The sequence below is a fragment of the Triturus cristatus genome, chromosome 4_1, assembly GCF_964204655.1.
Source record: "Triturus cristatus chromosome 4_1, aTriCri1.1, whole genome shotgun sequence".
Classification (NCBI taxonomy): domain Eukaryota; kingdom Metazoa; phylum Chordata; class Amphibia; order Caudata; family Salamandridae; genus Triturus; species Triturus cristatus.
Genome location: NC_140585.1, coordinates 893,470,374 through 893,498,367, shown reverse-complemented (window position 1 = coordinate 893,498,367; position 27,994 = coordinate 893,470,374). Strand labels below are relative to the sequence as shown.

General features: G+C 44.6%; 1 protein-coding gene across 1 annotated transcript in view; it reads right to left on the bottom strand.

Moving 5' to 3' along the window:
- The window catches only part of LOC146855752 (CD276 antigen-like), a 185,648-nt gene extending 159,064 nt beyond the window's left edge, over window positions 1–26,584 (bottom strand). The window contains exons 1-2 of the mRNA XM_085651174.1: window positions 26,506–26,584; window positions 15,127–15,471 (exon numbers count right to left, since the gene is read on the bottom strand). Coding sequence (XP_085507300.1) covers window positions 15,127–15,471; window positions 26,506–26,584 — 424 coding nt within the window. The remainder of the gene's footprint in view (window positions 1–15,126; window positions 15,472–26,505) is intronic.
- Between the last annotated feature and the right edge of the window lie 1,410 nt (window positions 26,585–27,994).

Here is a 27,994-nt window from a genome sequence, read left to right as displayed (position 1 = left end):
ATGAGAAGCAAATCCTACTCTCCTACACTCCCCCCAAACGCAGGGAGATTAAACTAACCTTGGCCAGTTGAGTCTTCATGTTCTAAGTTTAAATATATGGAGAGTCCATCTGCATTGGCATGGTTGCTCCCAGGTCTATGGTCCACTGTATAGTCCATCCCCAGTAGGGAGATAGACCACCTGAGCACTTTGGGGTTCTCACCCTTCATCTGTTTTAGCCATAAGAGGGGCTTATGGTCAGTCTGAACAATGAAGTGAGTACCAAATAAGTATGGCCTCAACTTCTTCAGAGCCCAAACAACAGCAAAGACCTCCCTCTCAATGGCTGACCAACGTTTCTCTCTGGGGGTCAACCTTCTGCTTATGAAAGCTTCTTGTTGATCCTGACCTTCATCATTCAACTGTGACAGTACAGCCACCACCCCCAACTCAGATGCATCTGTTTGCACAATTAACTTTTTGGACTAATCAGGACTTTGCAGAATGGGATCAGTGCACAAGGCCTGCTACAGGTCATCAAATGCCTTTTGACAGCTAACTGTCCACTGACACTTTTTGGGCATTTTCTTTGAGATTAAGTCTTTCAGGGGTGTCACTATTGACCCATACCCCTTTTCAATTCTTCTGTAATACCCAGTCAGGCCTAAGAAGGCTCTCACCTGAGTCTGGGTAGTGGGAGCAACCCAGTCCATTATGGTCTGAAATTTGCTCTGCAATGGTTGAACCTGGCCTCGACCTACAAGGAAGCAGCAAGGCTGGGTCGCTGAACAGCAGGGTCCGAGCCAGACTAAAGTCGAAAAACAGTGAAACACCAGCAAAAAGTGGTGGTAACCATGTGAAGCAAATCCTACTCTGCTACACCCCCCCCCCCCCCAAACGCAGGGACATTAAACTAACCTTGGCCAGTTGAGTCTTCATGTTTGAAGTGGAAATATATGGAGAGTCCATCTGCATTGGCATGGTTGCTCCCAGGTCTAAGGTCCACTGTATAGTCCATTCCCTGTAGGGAGATGGACCACCTGAGCACTTTGGGGTTCTCACCCTTCATCTGTTTTAGCCATAAGAGGGGCTTATGGTCAGTGTGAACAATGAAGTGAGTACCAAACAAGTATGGCCTCAACTTCTTCAGAGCCCAAACCACAGCAAAGACCTCCCTCTCAATGGCTGACCAACATTTCTCTCTGGGGGTCAACCTTCTGCTTATGAAAGCTACTGGTTGATCCTGACCTTCATCATTCAACTGTGACAGCACAACCCCCACCCCCAACTCAGATGCATCTGTTTGCACAATTAACTTTTTGGAGTAATCAGGACTTTGCAGAATGGGAGCAGTGCACATGGCCTGCTACAGGTCATCAAATGCCTTTTGACAGCAAACTGTCCACTGAAACTTTTTGGGCATTTTCTTAGAGGTTAAGTCATTCAGGGGTGTCACTATTGACCCATACCCCTTGACAAATCTTCTGTAATACCCAGTCAGGCCTAAGAATGCTCTCACCTGAGTCTGGGTAGTGGGAGCATCCCAGTCCATTATGGTCTGGATGTTGCTCTGCAATGGTTGAACCTGGCCTCGACCTACAAGGAAGCAGCAAAGCTGGGTCCCTGAATAGCAGGGTCCGAGCCAGACTAAAGTCGAGAAACAGTGAAACACCAGCAAAAAGTGGGGGTAACCATGTGAAGCAAATCCTACTCTCCTACACCCACCCCCACCCCCCCCCAAACGCAGGGACATTAAACTAACCTTGGCCAGTTGAGTCTTCATGTTCTAAGTGGAAATATATGGAGAGTCCATCTGCATTGGCATGGTTGCTCCCAGGTCTAAGGTCCACTGTATAGTCCATTCCCTGTAGGGAGATGGACCACCTGAGCACTTTGGGGTTCTCACCCTTCATCTGTTTTATCCATAAGAGGGGCTTATGGTCAGTGTGAACAATGAAGTGAGCACCAAACAAGTATGGCCTCAACTTCTTCAGAGCCCAAACCACAGCAAAGACCTCCCTCTCAATGGCTGACCAACATTTCTCTCTGGGGGTCAACCTTCTGCTTATGAAAGCTACTGGTTGATCCTGACCTTCATCATTCAACTGTGACAGCACAACCCCCACCCCCCAACTCAGATGCATCTGTTTGCACAATTAACTTTTTGGAGTAATCAGGACTTTGCAGAATGGGAGCAGTGCACATGGCCTGCTACAGGTCATCAAATGCCTTTTGACAGCAAACTGTCCACTGAAACTTTTTGGGCAGGGCATTTTCTTAGAGGTTAAGTCATTCAGGGGTGTCACTATTGACCCATACCCCTTGACAAATCTTCTGTAATACCCAGTCAGGCCTAAGAATGCTCTCACCTGAGTCTGGGTAGTGGGAGCATCCCAGTCCATTATGGTCTGGATGTTGCTCTGCAATGGTTGAACCTGGCCTCGACCTACAAGGAAGCAGCAAAGCTGGGTCCCTGAATAGCAAGGTCCGAGCCAGACTAAAGTCGAGAAACAGTGAAACACCAGCAAAAAGTAGGGGTAACCATGTGAAGCAAATCCTACTCTCCTACACCCCCCCCCCCCCCCCAAATGCAGGGGCATTAAACTAACCTTGGCCAGTTGAGTCTTCATGTTCTAAGTGGAAATATATGGAGAGTCCATCTGCATTGGCATGGTTGCTCCCAGGTCTATGGTCCACTGTATAGTCCATCCCCTGTAGGGAGATGGACCACCTGAGCTCTTTGGGGTTCTCACCCTTCATCTGTTTTAGCCATAAGAGGGGCTTATGGTCAGTCTGAACAATGAAGTGAGTACCAAACAAGTATGGCCTCAACTTCTTCAGAGCCCAAACCACAGCAAAGACCCTCCCTCTCAATGGCTGACCAACGTTTCTCTCTGGGGGTCAACCTTCTGCTTATGAAAGCTACTGGTTGATCCTGACCTTCATCATTCAACTGTGACAGTACAGCCCCTACCCCCAACTCAGATGCATATGTTTGCACAATTAACTTTTTGGAGTAATCAGGACTTTGCAGAATGGGAGCAGTGCACATGGCCTGCTACAGGTCATCAAATGACTTTTGACAGCTAACTGTCAACTGAAACTTTTTGGGCATTTTCTTAGAGGTTAAGTCATTCAGGGGTGTCACTATTGACCCATACCCCTTGACAAATCTTCTGTAATACCCAGTCAGGCCTAAGAAGGCTCTCACCTGAGTCTGGGTAGTGGGAGCAACCCAGTCCATTATGGTCTGGATTTTGGTCTGCAATGGTTGAACCTGGTCTCGAACTACAAGGTGGCCCAAGTACACAACCTGACTCAGCCCTATCTGGCACTTAGTAGCCTTGATACTTAGGCCTGCTTTTTGCAGGGCCTCCAAAACATTCCTCAGGTGGACCAGGTGATCCTCCCAGGTGGAGCTAACGACAGCAATATCATCTAGATATGCTGCACTATAGTCTTCCAGGCCTGTAAGGACTTTGTTCACCAACCTTTGGAAAGTGACAGGTGCATTCTTCAAACTAAAGGGCATTATCACACATTGATAATGCCCACTATGGGTAGAAAATGCTGTCTTTGGCTTTGCATCATCAGCTAGTCTGATCTGCCAGTAGCCAGCTGTCAAGTCAAATGTGCTTAGAAACTTGGCTGAGGTCAAAGTATCTATCAGCTCATCTGCCCTTGGGATGGAATGGGCATCATTCCTAGTGACTGCTTTGAGACCCTTGTAATCCACACAAAACCTCATCTCTCTCTTTCCATCTTTGGTGTGAGGTTTAGGCACAAGGACTACTAGACTAGCCCAAGGGCTATCTGAGGGTTCAATGACTCCCAAATCCAACATCTTTTGGACTTCTGTCCCGATACAGCCCCTGACATGATCAGGTTGCCTGTAAATCTTATTTTTAACAGGTAGACTGTCCCCAGTGTCCACTTCATGAGTGCAACAGGTAGTCTGACTTGGAGTCAGAGAAAACATATGTCTGAACTGGCTGAGAACTTTTCTGCAGTCAGTTTGCTGCTGGACAGTGAGGCTGCCTGCCAAGGCTACACCATCTACTGATCCATCATCAGGGTTCTGAGAGAGCAGGTCAGGGAGTGGGTCACTCTCTTCCTCCTGTCCCTCATCTGTAGCCATGAGCAAGCCCATGTCTGCCCTGTCAACATATGGTTTTAGTCTGTTGACATGAAGTACCCTGTGGGGACTCCTAGTGGTTCCAAGGTCTGCCAAGTAGGTGACCTCCCCTTTCTGTTCAACAATTGTATGGGGGCCACTCCATTTGTCCTGGAGGGCTGCTGGGGTCACAGGTTCCAACACCCACACTTTCTGTCTTGGCTGGTAAACGGTCAGTACAGCCTTTTGGTCATGCCAGACCTTTTGTAATTCCTGGCTAGCCTCAAGGTTTTTAGTTGCCTTTTCATGTATTCAGCCATCTGGGAGCGGAGACCAAGTACAAAGTCTACTATGTCTTGTTTAGGGGGTTTGAGAGGTAACTCCCAGCCCTCCTTCACCAGACACAAAGGACCCCTAACAGGATGGCCAAACAAAAGTTCAAAGGGGCTGTAACCAACCCCTTTTGTGGCACCTCCCTGTAGGCAAACATAAGGCAGGGCAAAAGGATGTCCCATCTGTGCCTAAGCTTTTCTGGGAGACCTTTGTTCATGCCCTTTAAGGTTTTGTTGAATCTTTCAACTAAAGCATTGCATTGTGGGTGATAGGGTGTGGTGAATTTGTAATTCATTCCACACTCCTTCCACATTTGCAGTTAAGTAACTTGACATGAAGTTTGCACCCCTGTCAGATACTACCTCCTTAGGAAATCCCACTCTTGAGAATGCACCCAAGAGGGCTCTTGCCTCCACAGGTGCTGTGGTGGTCCTAAGTGGGATTGCCTCTGGGTACCTAGTGGCATGATCCACCACCACCAGGATAAATCTGTGCCCAGATGAAATTTGTACTTGTATAGCGCACTGCTGCCCCAGCAACGGGGCGTCCTGGCGCTGTACTCATACCGCTATGGAACCCTTCCTGCCTTTCCCTGTGAAATGTCCACTCCTGGGCACCCCCAAGGTGAAGCCAGGCATCCCCAGTGCTGTTGGGGCCGTTGTGGAGATTAAGCAAGCTTTTGCCCAGAGTTGCAGAGTGGGACCCATGATTAGAGTAGGCACCGAGGCGAGAATTATCAGGTCCGCGGAAATTGAGCCCAAGACCCGCCGAGGCGGGAATTGAACCCTGGTCCCGGGCCAGGTCTCTGCATCAGGGTCTGCCGCTCTAACCATCGAGCCACACTTCTTGCAGTTTGAGGATCCATGGGACCAACAATGTCAATCCCAACCCTCTCAAAGGGAACCCCCACCACAGGTAGTGGTATCAGGGGGCCTTTGTGGTTCCACCTGCCTTTCCACTGGCTTGGTAGGTCACACAGGAGCGACAAAACTCCTTAGTGTCTTCTGACATGTGGGGCCAGTGAAAGTGAGGGAGAATTCTGTCCCAAGTCTTGTTCTGGCCCAGGTGTCCTGCTAAGGGAATATCATGGGCCAGTGTCAATAGGAAGCCCCTAAACTTCCGAGGTATAACCACCAACCTCCTGGATGCATCAGGCTTGGGGTCTCTACACTCTGAATAAAGGAGTCCATCATCCCAATACATTTTATGGGTGCCACTAGCACTCCCAGCAGCCTCATCAACAGCTTGCTTTCTGAGGGGTTCAAGAGAGGGGCAGGTTTTCTGCTCCTGCTCAGATCAGCCCGGGAAGGGCCATCTGTCCCCAAGAACTCAACCTGGTCAGGTTCAAGCTCCTCTGGGACAGTTCCTTCTTCAGGTTCAAGATCATCTTCCTCAGGAGACTGATGTGTATTCTGAGTCGGGGGAAGGCACTGCCTTAACCGTACTGCTCCTCCTCTTGGGAGGCACCTGGTCCATTCTTCCAGAATCCAGGGTCTGTCCTGTGTTAGACATTTTGGCCTGTGGCCTATTCACAGCAAAGACATGAGCAGGGATCACTAATATTTCTACATGTGTCCTGAGCTCCACCTCAGCCCAAGCTGAAGTATCCAGATCATTGCCAAGCAAGCATTCAGCTGGTAGGTCTGCACTTACCACCACCTTCCTAAGGCCAGTTACCCCTCCCCAGGAGATGTTAACAACTGCCAGAGAATGGTCTGTTCTGAAATTGCTAGCATTGGTCATTTGGTACATTTCACCAAGTATAATCTGCCCAGGATCCACAAGATCTTTTGTCACCATTGTGACACTTGCTCCTGTGTCCCTGAATGCCAAAGCCTCTTTTCCATTTATCAAAGGCTGCTGTCTGTATTTGCCCAAATACTGGGACTCACAAAGGTGGACATATCCATGCCTCCATCACAGATCAGGCCAGCCTGAGTTGGAACTCTGGCTAGGCCAGAGTCCATCTCAGAACCCAGGGTTAACCCTACTACACCGTTATTCTGAACATTACCACCACCAATTGTAGCTGTACTAGGGGTACCAGTTGCCTTAGGGGCAATGGTGGCTGGAGTTGAGTCTTTGGACTTGGTGCAATCACTTGTCCAGTGAGTCTTCGGCTTACAGATTTTGCACCATGGTTTCTTTTGGCCTTTACCTTTATTAGATTGGGATTCACCCCTGAAGAAGATTTGTGGGGACCTTGTGAAGACTTCTGGTCTTTACCTTCTTCCCACGCTTGTCAGCGTTTTTAGGATCTTGCTTCTTCTGGTCACCACCTTGGTCCTGAACCTTCTGCCTCACCCTGGTTCTGACCCATTTGTCTGCCTTCTTTCCCAAATCTTGGGGAGAGGTCAGATTTGAGACCACCAGGTACTGGTGCAATAGCTGATTTTGACAGTTATTAAGGATCTGCTCCCTCATAATCAAATTGTACAATCCTTGAAAGTCATGCACTTTGCTGCCAAGTAACCATACATCCAGAGCCTTAGTAGCGCAATCTACAAAGTCCACCCAGTCTTGATTCTGTGCCTTTTGGGTATCTCTGAACTTTAACCTGTATTTCTCAGTGGTTAGACCAAACCCTTCAATCAATGCAATTTTCAGACTGGTATAATCATCTGCCTCCTCCTCTGTAACAATGAGGAGATTATCTCTACCTTTGTCTGCAAAGGAGAGCCTTAGGATTAGTGCCCACTGCTCCTGGGGGACCATGTGAACTTTACAGGCCTTTTCCAGTGCAGTTATCCTCTTGTGGATGTCATCCCCACTCTGGTAGGGAGGGACAATCTTCAGGTTTTTATGGTCATGAGACCTCTCCCTATCTCTAGGGAAGTTGCTTCCACCATGGGACTCTAGTCCTATCTTTTTTCTAGCTCTGTAGAGCTCTAGGGCCTCTTTATCTAGGGCTTCCTGCTGTTTTCTGATTTTGAACTGAGCTTCCTCCCTCCCAGTCTCTCCCTCTTCTCCTGGAAGGTTTCCCTCCTATGAGAAGAAATAGAGGTCCCTATAGATGAACCAGAATGGTTTGACTCCACTGAGGGAGATCTAGACCTTCTAGGCCCACCACCAACTCTTCCTGAAGGGACAAAGAGGGGACCATTGTGGCCCTCCTCCTCATCTTCCAGGGGAGCTGGATTTTCCAGGTCAAGATCATTGTCATCTTCCTGGTCAGCATTAGAGGTCATGTCATGGGGAATTTCTCCTGTGCTGCCCCACCCACTCTGCCTACCCCTTCAGATCCTATAGGTCTTCTGAGATCATCCAGCCTGAGTACCTCTATGAGATGCTGGGTGGTTGGGCTTTTGCCTGTCTCCAGTTTCCTAGTAGTGCATAATGTTCTCAATTCCATGAATAGGAGGTTATCATACTTGCAGGGTAGAAGCCCATTGGCTTCTGGCATGGATCCACTGGTTCCTAGCCTTGAAGACATCACTAGTGAGGTGTGGTGTATTGTACTACCTACTCTAGTGTGGCCTACTAAACTCTCTTGAGTTGTAGAAAGGGTGTGCTAAGCCCTTAACACACAACTCTAAGTTCAGTAGAACTTACTGTATTCTAAAGCTTGTATTATATGTACCTAGGGTACCTTTAGCGGTTTTCAGTTAGTCCCTCAATTGAGATTATCTGGTAAAAAAATAGCAAGCTGGAATCCCACATGCTGCACACCAATGTGAGAAGTTGGCCTGGTATATGCTGTCCACTAGTTATAGTAGGCACCCTGTACCAGTCCAAACAACCCCTTGTTGATGATAGGTGAAAGACAACCTTTATTGAAAACTATCCTAGTGGTAGCTATGGAGAGCAGCCTTCAGGCTCAGTCTTGAAGGAATGTAAAGCAGCTTGTTTTACCAGTCTATAATCCCTTGAATGGCTAAATGAAAGACAACCACACCAGGTATATATATAAAAAATATGTATTTATTTCTAAACACACCCTCCTAGTCTCTAGGCTAGAGGTTAAAACACATAAGTTACACTTCAAATAGTACAGTAAAATAGCACAAATACACGTCAGGCCCTAGGGGCGAGCCGAACCATATACAGAAGTAGTGGTATAAGAACCACGACTTAACTAGACACAAGGCCTAGAGCCTTTAGAATCACTGGGACCCCCAAGGTACCACCCAAGGTAGTGACACAGGGGACCCACGGGGGCTGCGTGCAGTGTGAGAACACAGCAGCGAGCTCCTGTTAGTTTCTATGGGAAAAGTCACAGTTAGATTTTTGAAGATTAGGGACACTTAGAAACGAGTCAGGACCAACCTCTTTGGGACTTAGTAAGTTCTAGGGTCAACACCCACGGGAGCACCGGAGTACTTGTGTTAGCTCACCCAGGGAAGCCGGGTGCATAGGTGTTAAATGGTGTGGGTCGCATCGTCGATTTCAGTGGGAGCTGGCGAAGAAGTGCTGCTGCCGTGAAGATGCGGATTGGACACAACAAGCCTTGGCACCAGCAACCCATGCAGAAAGGATAAAGATGCTTCGGTGCAGACGAGCAAGGTCTGAGGGACTCACCACGCGGTGGGGAGTCAGGGCACATCTGGAGCAACCAGGGAAGCCCAAGGAAAATCAAAGTGCCCTTCTCAGGGACCCACCAGTCAATGGACCAGGGATCGCAAAGGATCCTCGAACTGAAATGCAAGAAGCGGACTCATGGAACACTCGTGGAGTGTAGGCGCACAATCTTCGGTGCAAATGGTGCGTAAGGTGGTGGCTACAAGTAATCCCAAGCACGACTTCAAGAAATGTTGAGAAGTCAATGCACTTGCAAATGTGCACGGTGACCAGGAGTTCCGGTTCCATGTTACTCACCAGGGCTGGGGGTCTCAGCTTTGCTGGGGACTCGGGTCGGCCTATGAGATGTCTGAAAATCCTCTTCCTGGGATGCAAATACTTCAAAGTCCGTCAGGAGCTTCGGAGATGCAGACCGGCAAAATGCTTTGTTGGTGCCTGTCAAGCAGGGGAGTCACTCCTTGACCCCAAGGGAGATTTCGTCAGTCCTCTAGTCTTGAGTAGAGTGTTGAAGTTCCAGGATTCAGCTTCAGAGTTTCATCCAGGGATATCTAAAGTCCTGTTGCCAGGAGTTCCTTACTTATACCTAAGGAAGGGGTTGGACTAGCTCTGGGGACGCACCTATGGGAGGGTTTGGAAAGAGGGGTGGCTACATTCATTTCCTTTGTACAGTTTAATGCCAGAGCAGGGGCTAGAAGCCCCTGAACCAGTTTGAGCTGGACTATGCACAAGGACACCAAATATGCCCCCAGTGCAGGACTTCAAATCACTCTGAGAGTGCTCTCACCCAGCCCCAATACACATCAGCCTGTCTGGGAGGTGGTTCCACCTCCCTGTGACAGGAAACTTATTGTCCAGGCCTCCCCTGCTGGAGTTTCGGTCAGCAGCAGGAGGCCAGACCCGTGTCTGTGGCTGCAGCATCCATTTTGTGATGCCAGGGCTCATTTAAGTTGGTACCGGGTATACCGGTGCTGTCATGTCTCTCCCTCTAGAAGGGTGGCATCATATTCTCACATCAGGAAATTATGTGGGGGTATGATTCCAAGGTGTTTGACACCAAACATGACATATTTCGGTGCAGCCAGTCCAAAGCTAGCATTGAGATTCTGAAGGCTGCAGAGGGGCTCAGCTCATGCCTGGGCACTCTCTCACAAATAACCAAGCACCCTGCCTTCAGGATTGATAAGGCCTGCCATAGGAGTTTCTATGTGCAGTGTTAGGTGAGGTACAGTGAACCTATACCTCAGTAAGGGGTGCATGCACCACCTTACCCAGGCTGCAGTAGCAGACCTGTGGTGTCATTTTGGAGGGCTTGCCAGGGACGGCACAATACATGCTTCAGCCCCTGGTAGGCCTCTGGGGTACCTATGCCCTGGGTACATAGTATACCATATACTAGGGACTCACAAGAGTACCCCAGAATCCAATCTGGAGTGTACCTAAAGTACATGGAATCAATTTAGAGAGGAAGCAGCTAGGCTGGGGCCCTGAATAGTAAGGTCCCAGCCACACTAAAGTCGAAAAACAGTGAAGCACCAGCAAAAAGTGGGGGTAACCATGCGAAGCAGATCCTACTCTGCTACAACCTCGCTCAAAACTTCTCCCCCACTTCAAAGTATAAGTGTATAAATACTGGACCTCAGACACCAAGTCTTCAGTACACTTCTGGTGCTGTGGATACTCTGCCATTAAGAAGGGCTGCTCTGCTGCTACAAGGACTGTCACTCTGCTGGACTTCTGCTCTAAAGGAACTGCTGCCCTGCTATGCTGACCTGCTGACCTCTCGCCTGGGGAAGAAGAACTGAACCTGCAACTTTTGCTTGAGCCTAGGACCCCAGAGTGACTCCGAGGGCTAGACTGCTGGCTTCCTGATCGGAACATCAGGGATGTTAAAGGCTACCTAACCATCTCCTAGAACAAGCTGCAGCAAGTTCCTGAGCCCCAGGTGGTGCCTTCAAGTCCTGAACTCTTGGTGTTTATATCAAGATTTTCCCGATCGCAAATGTGCTCGTTCACACCGAGACTGCACCCTTCACCGGAATCCAGTGCGAGCTGACGCCTGCCTGTCTCTTCACACAGCAGCATCACCAGCGTGCTGGGAACTGCCAACACAAAGCTCAGCCCGTCCGTCCATCCGTGACACCCCAGCCTGCTCTTCACGCCACGCCCCTACAATTGCCCAAAACGCTCTCCTGCTCCTCGTGATCCTCTCCAACGCAAACGGGGCTCCTGGCACAAAACTTGAGAAGGTAAAACTTCAGAAAGTTTCATCTGGGACTGTATATGACCCGCGTTCCATTATGATCAGCCTAAACTTTTGACTTTTGCCGAGTCCAGCACCACCAGATAGCCACCATCGGTGCTTTTTAGGTGCGGTTTTTCACTTTATTCTCAGTGGCAGCTGGTCCATAGGGGCGCTGGGGCAGCGCCTCACAAAAGAATCGGGCAACAGGTGAACAGGAATGTGAGCAGACAAATTGACAGCTTACAATTTGTCTGTTTACATTTCCGGGCCAGCCTGTGCTTCACGGGTGAAAGTGTGCATGTCAACGCACAGCGCATACAGGCGAGAGGTGAGCAGGAGTCCAGAAGATGGTCTGCACATGTGAGAGAGGAGCGTTGCTCCTCACTCACATTCACAAAACATTAGGTATGCTGCGCATGCCCAGCGCAGTGCAGGCGTCTGAAGATAGACTCCTGCTCGGGCGATGATGTGTTTTGCGCAAAGTAGCCCCATGCCCTATCAAATGTCAGGACAGAGTAAACAAGGGTCAGCCACCCGGCCCCCCGTCACATCCAGTCTCCTAATTGGCAGTTAGTATTTCCTGTTGCGGCAAAAGAAAAGAGCGGGTAGAAGTTACTTCCACCACCATGTTGCAGAGGAGACGTGATGCGACGCGCGACAGGAGGAGATGTCTGGTACGTTTTATTAATAAAATTAACCCCCACACCCCTCCATGCACGTACCCCCCCCCACCCCCCGAGTCATGCCAGACGCGCCTGGTCCCAGGAAGGGCGGAGATGCTAACGGTGAGCGTGAATATAAAAACCTGCTTCCAAGGATTTCTCATTCTGTGTAAAATGCCAGATTGTTCAGGGAAACTACCTAACGTATGCCCACGCTCGTACAGGGGAGTAGAAGTTCAATTTTTTTCAGTTCAGCTTTATGTATAGCTGCTGGTGCAAACTCGTCTCGAGTGGCCTTGCTCCTTTAAATTGATTTATCCCTTTAAAATTGTCTCCAGTAGTAATTTCTATAATTATGTAACATCCCTCATTGTGCAGGGATAATTCACTCATTGTACATTATTTCCCCGATAAGGTTTCTGTGGAAGTCTCAAACTAATTTCGGAGTACACTTCTGGTGCTGTGGATACTCTGCCATGAAGAAGGGCTGCTCTGCTGCTACAAGGACTGTCACTCTGCTGCACTTCTGCTCTTAAGGAACTGCTGCCCTGCTATGCTGACCTGCTGCCCTCTCGACTGGGGAAGAAGAACTGAACCTGCAACATTAGCTTGAGCCCAGGACCCCAGAGTGACTCCGAGGGCTAGTCTGCTGGCCTCCTGATCTGAGCGTCAGGGATGTAAAAGGCTCAGGAACTGAAGCAAGTTCCTGAGCCCCAGGTGGTGCCCCTCAAGTTCTGGACCCTTGGTGTTTATAGCAAGATTTCGCCGACTGCAAATGTGCTTGTTTACACCGAGACTGCGCCCCTCACACCAAAATCCAGTGTGCGCTGCCACCAGCCTGTCTCTTCACACAGCAGCATCACCAGCATGCGGGTGACCGCCAACACGAAGCTCCAGCCCGTCCGTCCATCTGTGACACCCAGCCTGCTCTTCACGCCACGGCCCTGCAATTGCCCACAACGCTCTCCTGCTCCCCGTGATCCTCTCCAACGCAAACGGGGCTCTTGGCACATAACTTGAGAAGGTAAAATTTCAGCAAGTTCAATGAGGGACTGTATATGACCCGCGTTCCATTGCGGTCAGCCTAAACTTTTAACTTTGGCCCAGTCCACCACCACCAGATAGCCACCACTGGCGCTTTTTAGGTGCGATTTTTCACTTTATTCTTTAAAAAATAATAACTCAAGTTATACTGGTTGTTATTTTGGCCTTGTTTTATTTATTAAATTAGGTTCTATTGTTCTAAACTGGTCTGGTACCTCTTTGCGTGATCTTTTTACTGTTTTACTGTTTAAAGTATTGCAAAATACTTTACACATAGCCGCTCAGTTAAGTCTGGTGCTCTGTGTCAAGCTGCCAGGGGTTGAGCACAGGTTAATTTGGGGTTTGCTTGTGCCTTTTCTTGACTAGGATTGCGGTTGCTGCTGGACCAGGGTTCACACCCCAGTCAAGCAGTAACCCAAAGTCTAACAATATCTTTCATGGATATGTAACCTGAAGCCTTGCCATTAATCTCTTCACCCCTAATAAGACAATTTTCAGCATCTTTGCACATCTGTATGGAGCAGAGCTCTTCCTGCATGAGAGGAAGCATTTTAAAAGAAGGAGGGGACATTATCTACTGATTATGGTCGTTCTCTAAGAGAACCTTTGCCACTCTCCACTGGTATGCACTATTTGCTCTTGTCTTCAAAAAGATCAGGCACTTCCTTGGCGGCTACCTATATCACGTCTTGCCCTGAATATACAGGATGTAAGGGATAGCCGAAATCTTCCTGGATGGCAATGGTATGCCAGCAGTGACAGAGAACTGGCACCGTACTTCTGCTAGGAACCAGAGAGTAGACCAGGAAGCATGATGTAGACAGGTGATAGAGGGCGTCCTGCATGCTGATAAGTAGACCACAGCTCAAAGCAAGCAGCATCCTTACATCAGGCTTGCAACCTTTGAACTGATGAACAGCTTGCTTAACACGCTGACACAGTGTAATGTAGCGTCTCCATTGCTACATTGTTGCAGTGAGTTCTTCTAACCCTTTTCCTTACAATGGCTCCTATTAGATTCCGTCCTTTCGTTCATCTGATTCTGTCAATTAGGCCTTCCATGAATCGGAAATCATAAAGGAACTCAATGCTGTGCACTAGAGTGTCGGGATGTGGTGCGGAAAGCGCTTAGCGCTAGGCACCAGTCGAGCATGTTGTGCTATTTCCCTAACCTTAATGCAGTGAACACTCTCCTCCAGCTCCCCCAACACTGAGCTCCTAAAACGCTCTTCTTTCCCTCCCACACATCCTGAAGAACCTTCCACAGTCTCACATTCAAACAACTTCTTCTTACTCACCTTCGTTTGCACAGCATGGGGACTAAAATATGGCTCTAGTTCTTTCTAATGCCTAACTAAACACATCAAGTCCAAGTCACACCTACCCTCATGCCTCTCAATGCTCACATTATCCGATGCTCTCCTATGATTTTCTACCCTCGCTTCACCCCTGGTGCCAAAAGAAGCCCCCCTCCTTTAAGAACCAGTTGTCTTTTTCCTCAGCACTTCCTGTCAAATGGTGAACTTCCACAGCACTGCAGTCCCATTGTGCTCCCACAGTCAAGTTGCAACCATCTCCCCTGACACCACTTCGCCCGCACATTCCAGCCCAGCCCAGCCCATTACTAGCACTACCGCAGTACCATGCCTTCTAATTTCTTTCTAGTATTACCTCTTCATCTATAAAATTCCACTTCGCACACCTGTTCCATCATCTTCCACATCTGTTCACACCAAACCCTCTCACTCAGAGACCCAGCATGGCCAGTCCACCTACAGCAAACTCTGATACTCCTGGTTCCACTGCCCACCTGTTCTTCCATAAATCTGTGCCAACAAAAATCCTTTGATGCCGTCAAGTGATTCAATTATTTCAGCTTAGTTCGGCCTTTCATTGTATTTTCATGCTAACACACACATCTCTTTGGCGCCCTTTTAAGTATTCTCTCAGTCTCTTCAAGTTAACCATTACCTTTGTGGTTTTATTGGTGTAAAATCACTACTGTTGTGAACTTTCTACTTTAGAATAAAAAGGACCGCAGGAACCTTTAACGCTTAATTTTTTCTTAAATCCATCTTCCAATTTACATTAAACTGCCTTATTAACATCTCAAACTTCGATTAAAAAAACTTTATTCTTGTATTGAAGATATTGCTGATGGAAGGTTCATTAACAGCCCTTGAAAAAACATCTCAACGCCCATCAAATGAATGACATCATCAGATTACACTTACTCTGCACTAGAAGTACAACCTGTTGAGGCGTGTAGGCGTCCCTGTCATGCAGTATGTAGTGGCAGGTGTAACTCCCAGCATCAGACGCTCGCACATCTTTCAATAACAGAGACGCGTTTCCTTCCTGAAACTCTTCGGGGAATAGCTGTGTCCGCCCTTTGCACTCCTCTTCCTGGTACCCAGGCTGGTCTCCTCCATGATAGAAGCTGTGCACAACTGCATCATTTTCTGAGCGTTGCCAGGTGATAACCAGGTATTCCAATGTGAAGTCTCCACTGTAGGCCCCTTGACAAGGCAGCAGCACGTCTTCGTGTACATTCGCTCTCATCACTGAAGCGCGGTGGCCTAGAAAAACAACATGCAGTGAATATAAAAATAGAAATGGCTCACAAAGTTTTAATTCAATGTATCTTCATTCAGACAGTCTATCTAGTTTCACTGCTATTAGAAAGTAAATTTTGTATTCCTTTTGTATCAAGTTAATTTAGTCATTTTACCTGCTGGAATATTTCACCTTCATTTGCATCAATGTCTACATACCCGACTATAATTTAGGAAAGATTTACAATTCCTGACACCCTGAATTACGTTACTGAATGTGCACTTTTTACTCTCTAGTGTTTTTTAAATAGCGTTTTTCGGTATCTTCAGCGTAAAGCTGTGGCATTGATCGATATGGCAAGAGTGGGTCAAGGGGCAGAAAGTGACATATTTTCTACATGCAATAGTGTGTATTCGTGTATGCATAGCACATTCGTGTTCTTGTATGCAAACGGATGTCGCCTCACAGTGACTGACTAGTTTATTATTGTGTCTAAAGTAGCCTAGTAGAAATGTTGAGTTTCCTTTCTGACCTCAAAAGTAGCCATTCACATACAACAATAATCTGTTAAATGAAATGATTGTAGAAATAACAGTAGTTTTAACATGATGCTAGTGCAGCTGTGCGACATAAACATATTTACTCAAATTTTACAGAATCAGAATATTGAAAAAATAAACGGCTGAAACATGTTGGATCACATGTTTGAATGAAGATTGAAGTGTGGTTTATTTATTGACACAACATTTGCAGCAAAGAGCAAAGCAAGATTTTCATAAGATGTTGTGTGTGTGAATTATCACAGTCACACAAGCACGTGTTGTTTACAAGTGACCCTGTTAATCAGCAAGGGGCAGATCTAAAAGGAAGTGCTGCAGCGTTGCACTGCATGCCCTTTGGCTGCACCACGCTGCGGCACTTCCGAAGCACAGGGATGCAACATATTTACAAGAATAGGTCGCATCTCTGTGCTTCCCCCTGCGCTGGCGCACAAACAGCTGCCATGCGCCGGCGAAGGCACCTTTCATCATGGGTAGATTATTTTTGTGCAGGAAGAGGCACCTTCCTGCACAAAAACAATCACTACGGGCATTTTCCTCTTTCAATGCGTGCTGTAGAATTCAGCATGCATTGAAAGGGGAAAAAACATTTCTCCTTGTTGCGCCTCGCAGCACCACCTCTAGGGTGGCATACCATTCAGACGCATCTCCAGATTTACGATGTCTTGTTCCATGGGTGTTGCGTGGGAACACCCACAGCAACACCCATGGAATGCCCTTTCAACGGAAAGTGCTGCATGTGAAGGGGCCGTATTTACAAGGAGAGGAAATGTCACGCAGAGTGGCTTTTCCTCTCCTCGTAAATATGGAGGAGCCCTCTGCGCCACCAGTATGTCACGAAAAGTGACGTACTGGTGGTGCAGGGAGCTTGTAAAGCTGCTCCCTTGTTTAAATACACAGAACTTCATGTAGCAAGCAGTGGCAAAGCCAATCGGTCTGGCTTGCAATTTAGTTATGAGAAGAATGGAAAGCAGCACCACCCCTCAGGCAGGCAGCTCAATGAATCAGATTACTTGTCAGCCAAGAAGGCACATCAACTCAGGAGTTTATTCTCCCAAGGGTGTTGAGTATAATTACATTAGGTAACAGTGATACCTGTTATTTACAGCACTTTGATCGAGTAGACGTGGGAGACATTAAAGAGTTGTGATGATCTGGATGGCACAGAATATCCGGATAAATGGTGCCGAAATGCACGCATCCCGATAATCAGGCGAATCTGTGCCATTTAACATAATATCAAGATAGATAGCACAGAGCCTATTATTTTACAACAAGTCTCCTTTGTAAATAACGCAGTGCCACGTATTTCAAATGCAAGCTGAACGAACAGCACTATATCTGTGCTATTGGGCACAACGCATGCATAACTAATTTTGAATCACCGTGGTTTCATGGGACACTCAGATGCATTTTTTGGGTAATTATTTTGTTTTATTTTAGGTTTAATAACATGTCTGCTGGGCAAGAACCCATCAGTCCGCTAGTTAAATGTCTCATTATTTTCTTGGATGGTGCCGCAGTTAAAGGACTTCTCTCATTGTTTTTTGCTAGTGTGGGTAAGATGGCATCCACGACGTTTACTCTGGTACATCCTGTCTTGCACCTTTGTTGTGTGTATTTTTCTACCTCTGCATCTTTTGGTAGCTCTCTTTTTTCACACACAATTATGAGTGCCATTGCTGATCTCCTAGTCTTGGATATCGTGGTGCAAGAATATCTCTGCCAAAAATATAGGGGCATATTAACAAGGGCCGGCGATAAATATCGCAAAGCGCGCTTAGCGCTTGCATATTTATCGCCGGCTATTTCAGGTGGGGGTACGTGTCGTACTTACACTGTTGGGGTGGGGGGTACGCTCCATGCATACGCGGGTGGGGGTACGTGTCGTACTTACACTGTTGGGGTGGGGGGTACGCTCCATGCATACGCGGGTGGGGGTACGTGTCGTACTTACACTGTTGGGGTGGGGGGTACGCTCCATGCATTCGAGGTGGGGGTACGTGTCATACTTACACTGTTGGGGTGGGGGGTACGCTCCATGCATTCGAGGTGGGGGTACGTGTCGTACTTACTCTGTTGGCATGGGGGTACGCTCCATGCATGCGCGGGTGGGGGTACGGTCCGTACATATCCGTACCCACGCTATGGACTGCTTGTGCGGGCCGTGCCCAGGCCTTTGCCACGTGGGTACAGCCGTCCAGCCATTGTTGGGGTGACGTAGGTGTGGGCGTGGTACGACTCGTACCCACGCTCTTAAGGCGTGGGTACGGGACGTACCTGTATGGTTGTGTTGCCGGTTCGCGTCGTGAAGGACTTCCGTTGTGGCGGTCGCTGGCTTGGCTGGACACGCCCCCACTCCCTCGTAGTGACCAGGGCCTGAGGGTCAGGTATGTCCAGGGCATGTGTGCTGTGTGACTTGGGTGGGGGTTATGTGTCCTGCCCCTGCCCCCCTCCCTTTGCCCATGGGTGTTGTTCTGACCTTCTGCGGCGTCTGCGTCGTAACCTGTAGAGGAGGTCGACTGCTATGAGGGCCGGGATGACACGTAGGTTCGGGTCCATGTCTGTCCGTCGCGTACAGGTCCTCCTTGTTCGCGTCGTCCTGTCTGTCCGTCGCGTACGGGTCCTCCTTGTTCGCGTTGTCCTGATTTCCCGGCAGTTTTTGGCAGCCGGAAAATATTCACCGTGCGGGATGACGTCGGTGCGAATCGTGATTCCTGGGTCGTGAATGGCAGGCTGCGTGCGTCCCGACGTCACGTCGGCGCTTTCCCGGATCGCATTTGTACGTTTATTTTCGTCGGTCGGTGTTTTGTACGATTCGTACGGAAAAGGTGTTTCCGTACGAATCGTAATTCCATGTTTGAATATTTACACGACCGGGTACGCGTCGGACGGAGAATATGCTCCGTCCGACGGTTCGTACCCGGTTTTTACAGGATTGTGATCGGCACCTATGTGTTTTTGTTTACATTTAAATTGGGTATTTTGAAATGATGTCTTAATTGTTTTAAAATATTAATGGTGTGGAGACGCGCGAGCGCGTGAAACAAGATGGCCGCCGTGTAGTGAGCTCCGGCGCTTTTTCGCCCGTTTTTCGTTCAATAACGACGAATCCTGTCAGTTTTGCGGCGCAAACGAGGTCGCTTGACTTCTGAACATCTTACCTGTTGATTGCTGTGATTTTCTTTGGATTTGGACGGTGTTTGAGGCGTTTTCCGGTGTCCAGCCTCTGCTTCCAGCTCTGCCTTCAGGTATTCCCAGCTTTGTCTGTCAGGGGGCGGAGCAAGCATTCAGGAAAGGGCCTGGCTTGGGCTTAGCCACTCCCAGAGCCTGTTATAGCTGCTGCACCAGCTTTAATAAGGATTTTCTTACTGCTGCAGTATTTTTTCCTTCATTTTCTTGCGTTGTTGCTGTTATTTTTGCAATTTTGTTATTTTCTTTTCTTTTTATTATTATTATCCTACTTTCGATACTAAATCAACATGGATAATAAAAATATTCATCCTAAAAGGAAGCAGCAGGTTTCACCTCCGCCAATTAAATCAAAGGCGGTAGAGTCAGCAGAACCTTCATTATCCTTAATTTTAGAGGAAATTCAAGCGCTTCGTGTTAACACAGATTCTATTGCCTCAGAGATTAAAAATGTTCGAAAGGAAATGGCGAGTATGTCAATGAAAATCTCTGATAATGCAATTAAAATACACGATAATAAGGCTAAGCTTGAGACTTTCACTCCACTTGTAGCTAAAATATCTCCTTTGTCTACCCGACTTCTAGAGATGGAAAATCGTAATAGACAATACAATTTACGCATTTTTAATTTACCAGAGGATGTGGTGGGTGGCAACTGTAGACTGTATTTGGAAAATTTGATTCCTGGGCTTCTACAAATTAAATTTCCAGAAAAATTTGAGATTGACAAGGCCCATAGAATCCCTTCACATCACAATCTTCAACATACCAAACCTCGTCAAATGATTTTCAAAGTCCTCAGGCATCATCATTTGGTTTTGATTCGAAAGGCAGCACGAGAGATTCCTTCCTTGATGGTCAATGGGAATAAACATTTTATTCATCAAGACTTTGCCAAGGAAACAGTCTCAATTCGCAAGGAATTTTCTGCTCTTCGGCCTCAACTGCGAAGTCTTGGGTTCAAATATGGTCTTTTTGACCCTTCAACAATGCGTATCTGGAAAGACAATCTGTTAAAATCTTTTCAACGTCCTGATGACTTGCGTCAGTTTTTGGATCAACGTTCACAGCAATCCATGGATACTCATGACTCTAATACTTGATTATAGCTAATTTACGTTTTTTCTGACAGGTTAATGGGTCATTACTACATTGGGCTCCAACGGTTCGGTCATGCTTGTTAAGCGTATGTGCGTCTCATCTTTGATATTTTTGTACCCTGTTTGTCGTTTTCTCCTTTTTTAAATTTTTTCACCTCCTTTTACTTGTTCTGGAGCTACTATTTTCTCTCATTATTGTTCTCCTTCTTTTCTTTTTCTCCTCTTCTTGATCTTTTTTTATTCTTTCTCTCTTCATTATGGCTGATATTCACAATATTAAAGTTGTTTCACTAAATGTTAAAGGTTTACGTCATCCAGTTAAGCGTACAAAAATCTTAGATTATTTAGGTAGTTGTAAGGCAGATATTTGTTTTCTTCAAGAGACTCATATAGATGACAAAATCTTAAATTATATGAAAAAGAAATGGGTGGATACTATTGTTTCATCACCTGCTATTGGTAAAAAAAATGGGGTGGCTATTTTTGTTGCAAAAAAATTGCATTGCCAAGTCTTAAGCAAAATTTCGGATGCAGATGGAAGATATATTATAGCTAAAATTAAAATTCATGATTCAGTCATATTTTTACTCAATGTTTATGGACCTACTGCGGATCACCCTCTTTTTTGGTCTAATATTACCACTGAGGTTCTAAAGTTGGGTAAAGTTCCTTTAATTGTTGGAGGTGACTTTAATGTTATTGCTGACCCATTATTGGATAGAATATCTAGTACTAAATTTCTCCCTCCTAAGGTTTTTCATGCTTTTAAATCATTTATTCATACCACCAAGTTAGTTGACATTTGGCGTTTGCACTTTCCTACAGAAAAATGTTTTACATTTTTCTCTAATCCACATAATTCGCATTCTAGAATTGATTATTTTTTAATCTCCACACAACCAGTCCAATCTGTTAAGACTCCTAAGATTGGTAATATTGACATCTCAGATCATGCCTTGATTTCTTTTGTTCTGAACTTAACTTCAACTTTTGCAAACCAAACTAGATGGCGTATGAATACTGGAATTGTTCTTAATGAACATAATAAGCCTAAAATCTTAAATGCTATTCAAGACTATTTTTTACTCAATACTGAAGGTTCCACTTCTATGGTCAATAGATGGGACGCCTTTAAAGCTTACATTAGGGGTGTAACTATTTCAATTATGGCCTATGAAAATAAAACATTCAACGCACGTATCAGATGTTTGGAAAAACAAATCGCGAAATTTGAAAGGCTTTTTATTTCATCAAATGATCCTCAATTTAAAGTCAAGCTACAAAAGCTTCGATATGAATTTAACTCAATCCTTAGTACAAGAGCTGGCATCCAAATTTCTAATTCTAAGGCTAAATTCCGTTTTAATGCCAACAGATCTGGGAAGCTTTTAGCTAATTATTTACGTATAAAAAAAGATAGAACGCAAATTACCTCAATTCATGGCCCTAATGGTAAAATTGCAATATCTCATAACGATATTGTTAAGGAATTTTTGGATTTTTACTCTACTTTATATAATAAGCCTGATCCTCATGATCCCTCCATACTGGACTCTTTTTTAAATACATGTGATTTGCCCAAAATTTCACACTCGGACAGGCTTGGGCTAGATTTACCCATTACTACAGATGAAATTTTAGCTGCTATTAAATCCATTAAAAAAAATAAATCCCCTGGCCCAGATGGTATTCCAGCTGAGTTTTATAAAGAGTTCCAGTCCCAACTTTTGCCTTATTTATTTCAACTTTTTACTTTTTTTGGTTCTTCAGGAACGACCTCAGGTTCCTTTACTGATGCTTTAATTATTGTACTTCCTAAGCCAGATAAAGACCCCACTCTTGTTTCAAATTACCGCCCTATTTCTTTAATTAATCAAGATTGTAAATTGTATGCTAAAATACTTGCTTCTAGACTGGCCCCTATATTGGATTCTATTATACATCGGTTTTATGAAGAATAGATATTCTACAAATAACACAAGAACCTTATTACACGTTATTGAACAGAGTTCCACTTTAAGTTCCCCCGCAGGAATTTTGGCTTTGGATGCAGAGAAAGCTTTCGACAAAATCCATTGTCAATTTTTATTTCAAACATTATTATCATTTAATTTTGGTACTTCGTTTATACGCATGATTTCTGCTCTGTATTATGCCCCTACTGCTCGTTTATTTATCAATGGCCAAGTATCTAGTCAGTTTTCTCTTTTTAGAGGCACAAGACAAGGTTGTCCCCTCTCTCCACTTTTATTTCTCATTGGAATTGAACCTTTCCTTACTCATATAAGAAATTGTGTTAATAATAAAGGTATTAAGAATAAGGAGATTAATATCAAAACCTTAGCCTATGCTGATGATGTGCTGTTATTTATTAGTGAACCTATATCCTCAATGCCTGCCCTATTAGAAATTATTGCAAAATATTCCATAGTTTCTGGCTATAAACGTAATATTAATAAAACTGAATTCTTCCCTTTAAACATTTTTTGTACTCCTGATATGTTACCCATGGCTGATATTGTGTGGCAAAAAGATAAATTAAAATATCTTGGGATTCTATTTGCGTCCTCCATAAAGGCAACATTAACATTAAATAGTAACTTTATTCTGAATTATATCAAAGATAAAACGTCTAAATGGTCTTCACTTCACCTCTCTTGGTGGGGTAGAATGGACTCCATTAAAATGACTATTGCTCCTAAAAAAATTTATACACTTGTTAGGATTCCTACTCAATTTCCATTACAATTCTATAAAGACATTGATAGACTTCTCTCCAAATTTCTCTGGAATAATAAATCAACTCGTATTGGTTATAAAAAATTAAAAATACCCAAATGCAATGCTGGATTTGGCTTGCCTGACTTTTTTCTATATCACAAGGCATTTATACTGAAACAAAGTTCCATATGGTTTCCTCCTCCCTCTTTAAATAACCAACCTACATGGTTTCATATAGAGCAGTCTCTTGTGGATCCTTTTCCATTGACCACCTTGCTAACAATGTCCAATAGGTCAACATACGTGCATAAATCGGTTATTATTAAATCCACTAAACTCATTTTTAATCACCTGGATTCAATTTTTTTGACCCCTATGATTCATACTGAAGATATGTCATTGTGGCATAGTAATGTGATTAAATTGAATAGAAATGTTAATTTTTGGAATGCTTGGATTAAAGCTGGTATCTTTTATCTTAAAGATATCTATTTTGACAATGTTTGTATTTCTTTTGAAGCTTTACAAATGAAATTTAGTTTACCTCAATCTGATTTTATTAAATATGAGTCTTTATGTAATTCAATTTTAGACTCCTTCCCTCATGGTATTGCGTTTAATGTTAAAGCAGATTTAGCACTATATATTCGAACTATCTCTACGTCATCACATACTGTCTCTATTTTATATAAAAAATTATCTAATTCTATAGGAAACAATTTAAATATTATTTCAACATTTTGGAATGCTGAGCTTTCACTTTTTTTGTCCAACGATACTTGGATGACTGTTTGGCTTAATAGTATTTCAGGATGGCTGCCTGTTTCACTTTACCAAACCAATTCTTATATTTTATTTAATTGTTTATGGACCCCAGTACGTTTATTTCGTGCTAAACTGATGCAAGACGACATTTGTTGGCATTGTAAATTACTTCCTGGATCATTACGACATATGCTTTTTGAATGTCCATTATTTTTTAAATTTTGGTCTGATGTTTGGGATATTATTCAACAAATATTTCATATTCATGATGTTATTTCTTACAAAATATTAATATGTAAATCTGTTGGTCTTCTGCATAACTTAACTGAATTAGAAGGTAAACTGTTTAATTTCCTACTGTCAGCTGCTTTAAAGTCCATTACATTTTGCTGGAAGGATATTTCATCTTTATCGGTTCATGCTTGGTGGTCATGGGTCATTTTTACAAGAAGAGGTGCTCAATTATCCCTGAAAGGGATCAATCATAATTCTAATTTGTTTCACTCTTTTTGGTTACCTATAGATGTATACTTATCTTTATAATTGTATATTTATACTTGAACCACCGTTTTACAGTAATTCTACTTAAAGCCTATATGATGAATGTAGCTCTTTTTTCTAATAAGTTGACATTGCAATTTTTCATGGCTCCCTCCCTTCCCTTCTTTTTAGTTTATCTTCCCTCCTTTAATTGATTATTTATACTTCTTTAACTATTGTATTTAGAGTTGCTTTTAGAAATTTCTTATTTTATATAGGTATTTTCGCTTATGATAATTTTTTTTGTATTGTCTGTATTTGTTCATTATTATGGAAAAATTTAATAAAACATTTTGAACTAAAAAAAAAATATTAATGGTGTTTCACGGCTATGATATAACTGAATATAGAGTTTATGAATTGTGGTTTGTCTCTACCGTATGGAATCTGTTTTTAAACGATTGCACTGATTTTATGTTTATTTATGAACGACAAAAAAGATTTTGTAAATATAGGTTCATGTTATGGTACTGTGTATAAAATCAGGGTTTAAGATTGAGTGTGGAGATATGCATGTTTGGGATATGACTTACCCAGAGGGAATTATTTTTTAGACTTTTTTTTCCACTCTGAGCCCTGTCCCTTTGGTGCAAGGGGCCTCTCTCTGTGTGGTTTCTTTTCAACCACTGAAATACACCAGTTATATAGTTGTTCAAACTAAATATCACTTCTACCAACAGCATGCATTGCTTAGGACATCATATATTACATCACTCATGGTGTATTAAATGACATCATTGATAATCACGTACTATATTAAAACAACAATATTGTTGACATCACTAATATGATCAACCAATAATTTTGACAGTGAGGTATTGAGTTTGTGAACAAGGGGTTTTACAAAAACATTAATTGATGGTTGGACTCTTATATGATTGCCTGTGTAAGAATGCAAACGAAGTTGGGTATTTCAGAAGTGTAGAACTTTTGATGGATTTCATTGTCTTTTTGTTTGCATTTACCCAAAGAATGGGTGAAGTGTGGGTAGGAAACTTGGGGAGACCTGGACCCTGAACATCGTTTCCACAGTTTCTGTCCAATCAAATGCTGTCCTCAAGCAAGCCAAAATGTGGAGGAAACCTAAGCCCCTTTCTCATTAGTACTTCTGAAATCTCTTTTTCTGTTGATCACATATGGTCAGATGATAGTTCCACTGTGAAGCAAGACATAAACATGTACATCCCAGAAGTAGTACTGGGAGAGTTTGTTTTGGGTCAGCTCACTAGAGCCAGTGGTTTTGATATGTTTTTCATGGCTTGCCATTGTTTGATGGGCTCTAATTGCGAACGCTCAGCATACTTACATAATGGTTCACTTCTGAATCTTGTTGTTTTCTATACCTGGGGTGTAGCATGTCAATGGGTTGTGTCTCTACATCACATAATATTCTTAAGGCCTTTTTGTATGGAGTAGCATTTGCAAAAATACTCCTTTTTGCTTTGGTTGTAAACAAAAGTTTGGAATGGCAAATGGGTTGTATGTTGGAACCTCGCAGGCATTTACCACACATGCCTCAACAATATGGTCTGAACCTCAAATGCATCTTCACAAGTTTGTTTTGGGTCAGCTCACTAGAGCCAGTGGTTTTGATATGTTTTTCATGGCTTGTCAGTCAGTCAGTCAAAAGGTCTTTATTCGATTTGCATCATAAAAGACATACTACACATATTAGACAATTCGACTACAATACAATTCATATACAATACAAAAAGGACTATAAAACCTTTAAAATAGTAGATAAAATAGTAGATTAAAAATAATCACATCATGTTAAAAAATACAATAAAGTGCAAATAGGGACGTGCTATTTAGCCCAAGGACCAAAATAGATACTATTATGTGGCAGCAAGGAACAAGGATTACGGCTTCAGTTTCTTAGCCCTAAGGATCCATGCCCAACTAATAAATTTAGCAACACCAATTACTATAGGATTGGAAGTATCTGTTTTCAAAATTCTACTAGCGACCTGTGCAGAGCGGGTACTCATTAGTCTGCATACAGGTCGAAGCCAGATACGTCTAGGAAGTTGATAAGTTGGGCAACAAAAAAGGAAGTGGTCCATAGTTTCAATCTTGTCTACACAAAAGGGGCATTTATCACTACCAAGAGGACTCCAACTTTTGGTGAGTCCTCGCAGTGGTAGAGCGCCTACTCTGAACTGGTGATACAACTTACGATCAAGGAACTTCAAGATAGTATCCCAGTAACTTTCATAGACAGAGTCATCCTTAAAAGCTAGGAAAGTAACAGTCATCGTGGGACCTATAAGAGAAGCACATCTCCTGTTCTTAATATAGTTCCAGTACGCATCCTTAAGTACCTTTTTTGCCGGGAAGACTTCTGTATCAGGGTTAACCCATAGGTCACGCATCCCAAGATCATACAACAGGGTTTTGATGCTAGACAACCAGGGAATCCTATGCGACCCCTCCAACCCTTTGATCTCCAGAAGGGCTTTTGCATAGTTAAATAGTTCGGGGGTCGTCCACAAGCGACGCCAGAACGCCAGGGGTCTATACCCTGCCCAGTCCTCTATAGGCTGGATTCCCAGATCAAACAAAAGAGGGATGCGTGGGGTGGATTGAGGAAGCCCAATAGCTGACCGGAGGAATTTATTCTGGGCAGTCATCAATTTAGACAAGTTATTAAAACCCCAGATCTCAGCTCCATATAAAATTGCAGGTAAAATCTTGGAGCCGTAGATCTTCATGAGTGGAGCTATTGGTTTTGTTAAAGAGTGTTTGTGCTCTTTCAGCAAAGCTCCTCCCAGTTGGACATGCTTGAGCGCGAGAAGATCCAGCTGGTGAGACCAGCTGCACGTCTCGCTAAAAGTGACCCCAAGATAAGTAAACACTGCCGTTTGGGATAAGTTGACACCGCCCAAACACACCTCCGCCTTAACCCGCCGGGGGCCGCGAAAAACCATAAACTTGGTCTTCCCAACGTTTATTTCCAACTCATGCTCGCGGCAAAAGATCTCGAAACGAGACAGGGCCAGCTGCAGTCCCTGTCTCGTCCTCGAGATCAAAAGGGTGTCATCCGCGAACATGAGCAGGGGAATCTTCATTCCTGCCAAGGTAGGTGCATCAGTAGGGCTATTTAAAAAGTAGTTAACAACCCCATTGATAAATAATGAAAACAGGGTGGGAGCGAGTACGCACCCTTGTCGAAAACCTTTGGATACTTTGAATCTATCAGTCAGCTCCCCGGGTTTACCCCATCGGACACGGGCGTACGTGTTTTCGTGAATGGTGACCAAAAAAGAAACCAGATCTTTTGGCATGCCCATATCCAGGAGAACTTTCCATAACTTGTCCCTCGGCACAAGGTCAAACGCAGACCTTAGGTCTACGAAGGCTGCATACAACTTGCCTCCCCCCAAAAAGACAACCTTCCAATACAGAAGTACTACCCTGAATACTTGGTCCAGGGTCCCAGTATGTGAACGAAACCCTGCCTGAAGAGGAGACAACACATCAGAGTCAGACATCCAGATTTGGATACGACCAAGTACAAGGCGGGCAATAATTTTTTGTACTGCGTCTATTAGACTAATGGGTCTATAATTGCCCGGGGCAGAGCGATCGCCTTTCTTATAGATCGGCAGTATCTCTGCCCCGAGCCACGAGTCAGGGACTACAGCACCACCCGCAAGGGCATTAGC